The 5,489-nt window shown below is 43.7% G+C and overlaps 1 protein-coding gene across 1 annotated transcript; it reads left to right on the top strand.

Moving 5' to 3' along the window:
- Nucleotides 1-1,070: 1,070 nt before the first annotated feature.
- ninj2 (ninjurin 2) lies at nucleotides 1,071-5,486 on the top strand (the record flags this gene model as incomplete). Its single annotated transcript, XM_064961287.1, has 3 exons — nucleotides 1,071-1,201; nucleotides 1,345-1,424; nucleotides 5,364-5,486. Coding segments are annotated over exons 1-3 (316 nt in total), but the record flags the coding sequence as incomplete, so codon positions are not given.
- Nucleotides 5,487-5,489: the final 3 nt, after the last annotated feature.

The raw sequence follows: 5,489 nt of genomic DNA, 5'->3' as shown, positions 1-5,489 counted from the left end.
ATGTACCCACTCTAACACACACACACACACACACAACACGTACACCACGATCAGCACACTTAACACACACACACAGCAAGTACATCACAACGTACACACTCTAATACACACACAGCACGTACACCACTATAGACACACTCTAACACACACACAGCACATACACAATGATGGACCCTCTCTAACACACACAGCACGTACACCACGATAGACACACTAACACACACACAGCACGTACACCACTATAGACACACTCTAACACACACACAGCACATACACAATGATGGACCCACTCTAACACACACACAGCACGTACACCATGATAGACACACTCTAACACACACACAGCACATACACCATGACGGACCCACTCACACACAGAGAAATTAAATACAGAAATATCTATTTTACATAGGTATTCAGACCCCTGAGTCAATACTTTGTAGAAGCACTTTTGGCAGCGATTACAGATGTGAGTCTTTCTGGGTAAATCTCTAAGAGCTTTAAACACCTGGATTGTGTTACCGTGTAGTCCCCTCCCCTCACCACTGTTTCCTACATTATATTCTGGATACTGTGCTGCCATCTATTGGTGCGTTAGGAGAATTGACGAGGGTTCAGATTACAGATTGAATTTGCTTCCATCTACTGTATAAAGGTGAGAAACAACTAGTTGGTATAGGATTTAACTTACCCATCCCTCCCATCCCTCCTTTCCTCCCTTCCCTCCCTTCCTCAGGGTCTAGTCTCAACCTGAAACACTATGCCACTAAGAAGACCAGAGCAGAGAGAATGTTAGTCGTGGCCTTATGTCTCTCTCTCTCTCTCTCTCTCTCTCTCTCTCTCTCTCTCTCTCTCTCTCTCTCTCTCTCTCTCTCTCTCTCTCTCTGTCTCTGTCTCTGTCTCTGTCTCTCTCTCTCTCTCTCTCTCTCTCTCTCTCTCTCTCTCTCTCTCTCTCTCTCTCTCTCTCTCTGTCTCTCTCTGTCTCTCTCTGTCTCTCTCTGTCTCTCTCTCTCTCTCTCTCTCTCTCTCTCTCTCTCTCTCTCTCTCTCTCTCTCTCTCTCTCTCAGGGTGGTAACACCAGTCTGAATATGAACCACTATGCCACTAAGAAGACGGTGGCAGGGAGCATGTTAGACGTGGCCCTGCTGATGGCCAACGCTGCCCAGCTGAAGGCCGTCCTGGAGCAGGGGCCAGACTTCAGGTATTCCATCTGATCATCTAAAACACAAGTGGATATTTGTGTAAAATCATTGTAACAGTAAATATTCCTGACCCCTGACTATCTCCACTGTAGTCGTCTGGTTTTGGCCAACAGGCAGGATAAGAGACTATACGTTGTTACAGGTACTACGTCACCGTCCTGGTCCTCATCGGGTCGTCGCTGCTGTTCCAGGTGCTGGCTGGGGTACTGTTTGTCGCCATGGGTGAGTCTGGAATTGACAAGTGTCATTATAGTAAAACAGCCTGTAAGAGGTCCATGCCAGGGGCAACAGAAGCACACAGTCCATTTCACAATTTCAACCAGTGCAAACTGTTCATTACTGACCTTTAAACAATCATCTTAGTCCCTAAAGTTAGAAATCAGTGGAGTGTATTTATGTAGACCAAGGGAAGACAGGCTTCTCCAAATATTTGACCAACAGGCTTCCCCAAATATTTGACCGACAGGCTTCCCCAAATATTTGACCAACAGGCTCCCCCAAATATTTGACCAACAAGCTTCCCCAAATATTTGACCAACAGGCTCCCCCAAATATTTGACCAACAGGCTCCCCCAAATATTTGACCAACAGGCTTCCCCAAATATTTGACCAACAGGCTCCCCCAAATATTTGACCAACAGGCTTCCCCAAATATTTGACCAACAGGCTCCCCCAAATATTTGACCAACAGGCTTCCCCAAATATTTGACCAACAGGCTCCCCCAAATATTTGACCAACAGGCTTCCCCAAATATTTGACCAACAGGCTTCCCCAAATATTTGACCAACAGGCTTCCCCAAATATTTGACCTGTGTTTTCATACTTCTCTGTCAATTCTCAAGTGTCTGAATCTCAGCAGAGAAATCATCCGATCGAGGGAAACAGCGCCCCTCTGTCTCAGTGTGTTTAGTCATGTATCTGATGCTGTCTGGAACTAAACATTATAACATGTTGCCACTGTAGCGTTTCATTGATTGATGCCATCAACCGTTTCGCCTCCATTGATACATTTAAAAAAAATAATAATAATTTGCCAATCAGTGTTTTATTTATTATTTATTTATCCGTTATTTTACCAGGTAAGTTGACTGAGAACACATTCTCATTTACAGCAACGACCTGGGGAATAGTTACAGGGGAGAAGGGGGGGGCTGAATGAGCCAATTGTAAGCTGGGGATTATTAGGTGACCGTGATGGCTTGAGGGCCAGATTGGGAATTTAGCCAGGACACTGGGGTTAACACCCCTACTCTTACGATAAGTGCCATGAGATCTTTAATGACCTCAAGCGTTGAGATGAGCTAAACAATGTATTGTCCTGGCGCAGCAAAACTCCCCCCACGGGAGGACAGTTTGGATTTGGCTTCACACCAATCAAATCACATCCTCTGCAAAATGTCATCATTGTCAGAAAAACGTGTCTGTTTCTGGTCTGCTTGTGTTGATGTCCTGCACTGGCTAGCTGCTAAATCAGCCCTTTCCTAACACATAGATGGGGATTTGGACTTCTGGTTTTGACTTCATTCTCTGTACAGGCCAATGATTATGATTGCAATTCTGATCAAACCATACATGCATTTATCCGGACCCCAGGAAGAGTAGCTGCTGAAGAGTAGCTGCTGAAGAGTAGCTGCTGCCACTGGCTGGAGACGAATGAAGTTCAATATGTAGCCTGGATGTAGTCTAGTAGAATCACGTTAACTAGCTAGCTAACTTAGCTGGTTCATGACTAGCTAGCTAACTTAGCTGGTTCATGACTAGCTAGCTAACTTAGCTGGTTCATAACTAGCCCATGTGAGGAAGTTAGGCTGGCAAGCATGTTAGCTAGTTAGCCTGTTAAAACTAAAAGTGTACAGAGCCATGGACCGTTTAGCCAACATGAAAGAGAGGAGGAAGGCATAGGTATTCATCTAGTCCACAAGTAGGGTCAAAAAATAAATAATTACTTGCATACGTATGCAAGGGCACACACACACGCACGCACGCACGCACGCACGCACGCACGCGCACACGCGCACACACGCACACACACACACACACGCACGCACGCACGCACACACACACACGCACGCACGCACGCACGCACACACACACACACACACACACACACACACACACACACACACACACACACACATATCAGTAACCATGGACAGCCACATGATATTTAGCTACATTGATTGGACTAAATCGTTTTTGGTATCTTTAAGTTTGTTATCAGTGTATTAAACTAAGCATATATTGTTATTGTTGATTTGATGATGTTTAAAATGTTTAAGTTGAAATGTAGCTGGAATAGCAGAGGCAGGGCTCCAGTTGTCTGTAGCTGACTTGATGTTACTCTGTAGTTCTAAATCAGTTGTCTGTCTGTAGCTGACTGGATGTAACTCTGTAGTTCTAAACCAGTTGTCTGTCTGTAGCTGACTTGATGTAACTCTGTAGTTCTAAACCAGTTGTCTGTCTGTAGCTGACTGGATGTAACTCTGTAGTTCTAAACCAGTTGTCTGTAGCTGACTGGAGGTAACTCTGTAGTTCTAAACCAGTTGTCTGTCTGTAGCTGACTTGATGTAACTCTGTAGTTCTAAATCAGTTGTCTGTAGCTGACTTGATGTAACTCTGTAGTTCTAAATCAGTTGTCTGTAGCTGACTTGATGTAACTGTAGTTCTAAACCAGTTGTCTGTAGCTGACTTGATGTAACTGTAGTTCTAAACCAGTTGTCTGTAGCTGACTTGATGTAACTGTAGTTCTAAACCAGTTGTCTGTAGCTGACTTGATGTAACTCTGTAGTTCTAAATCAGTTGTCTGTAGCTGACTTGATGTAACTCTGTAGTTCTAAACCAGTTGTCTGTAGCTGACTTGATGTAACTCTGTAGTTCTAAACCAGTTGTCTGTAGCTGACTGGAGGTAACTCTGTAGTTCTAAACCAGTTGTCTGTCTGTAGCTGACTTGATGTAACTCTGTAGTTCTAAATCAGTTGTCTGTAGCTGACTGGAGGTAACTCTGTAGTTCTAAATCAGTTGTCTGTAGCTGACTTGATGTAACTCTGTAGTTCTAAATCAGTTGTCTGTAGCTGACTTGATGTAACTGTAGTTCTAAACCAGTTGTCTGTAGCTGACTTGATGTAACTGTAGTTCTAAACCAGTTGTCTGTAGCTGACTTGATGTAACTCTGTAGTTCTAAACCAGTTGTCTGTAGCTGACTTGATGTAACTCTGTAGTTCTAAACCAGTTGTCTGTAGCTGACTTGATGTAACTCTGTAGTTCTAAACCAGTTGTCTGTAGCTGACTTGATGTTACTCTGTAGTTCTAAACCAGTTGTCTGTAGCTGACTTGATGTAACTCTGTAGTTCTAAACCAGTTGTCTGTAGCTGACTTGATGTAACTCTGTAGTTCTAAACCAGTTGTCTGTAGCTGACTTGATGTAACTCTGTAGTTCTAAACCAGTTGTCTGTAGCTGACTTGATGTAACTCTGTAGTTCTAAACCAGTTGTCTGTAGCTGACTTGATGTAACTCTGTAGTTCTAAACCAGTTGTTTGTAGCTGACTGGAGGTAACTCTGTAGTTCTAAACCAGTTGTCTGTAGCTGACTTGATGTAACTGTAGTTCTAAACCAGTTGTTTGTAGCTGACTTGATGTAACTCTGTAGTTCTAAACCAGTAGTCTGTCTGTAGCTGACTTGATGTAACTCTGTAGTTCTAAACCAGTTGTCTGTAGCTGACTTGATGTAACTCTGTAGTTCTAAACCAGTTGTCTGTAGCTGCCTGGAGGTAACTCTGTCGTTCTAAACCAGTAGTTGTTTAGTAAACTGTAGAACATTAACTTGCTTGACCACGCTGCATGTCATATGACTGTTTGTTACATGTAATATTTGCTTTGTGGACTTCACCTGACAGATGTTTCTCTCCGGTTTTGTGATGAAACAAACGTGTGTGTAGTTGAATTTATTCCGCCACTGCGTGACTGTTGTTGTTGTTGTTGTATATTGTTGTGTATCACGGTGGCGTATGAACGAATGGGTTACAGAGCAAAGAACACAACGTCACAACAGGTTATAATAAGTCTTGTTTACTGGCTTCCTCTGTGATATTACCCACACACCACTACTGTATGGCATCAGGCCTCACCTCAGTTACAACACTGTTGGTCTCTGTGTGTTCCAGCACGTAAGGACCTGAACAACGTGGCCAACCAGAGGAAGCTGGACATCATGAACAACGTGGCCACCGGCCTCGTCTTCATCACCGCCATCATCAACATCTTCATCACCGCATTTGGAGTGCAGAAGA

This window comes from Oncorhynchus masou, unplaced genomic scaffold (genome assembly GCF_036934945.1).
Source record: "Oncorhynchus masou masou isolate Uvic2021 unplaced genomic scaffold, UVic_Omas_1.1 unplaced_scaffold_3110, whole genome shotgun sequence".
Lineage (NCBI taxonomy): Eukaryota > Metazoa > Chordata > Actinopteri > Salmoniformes > Salmonidae > Oncorhynchus > Oncorhynchus masou.
The sequence above is the reverse complement of the archived record's forward strand: the minus strand, read 5'-3'. Positions and strand labels throughout refer to the sequence as shown.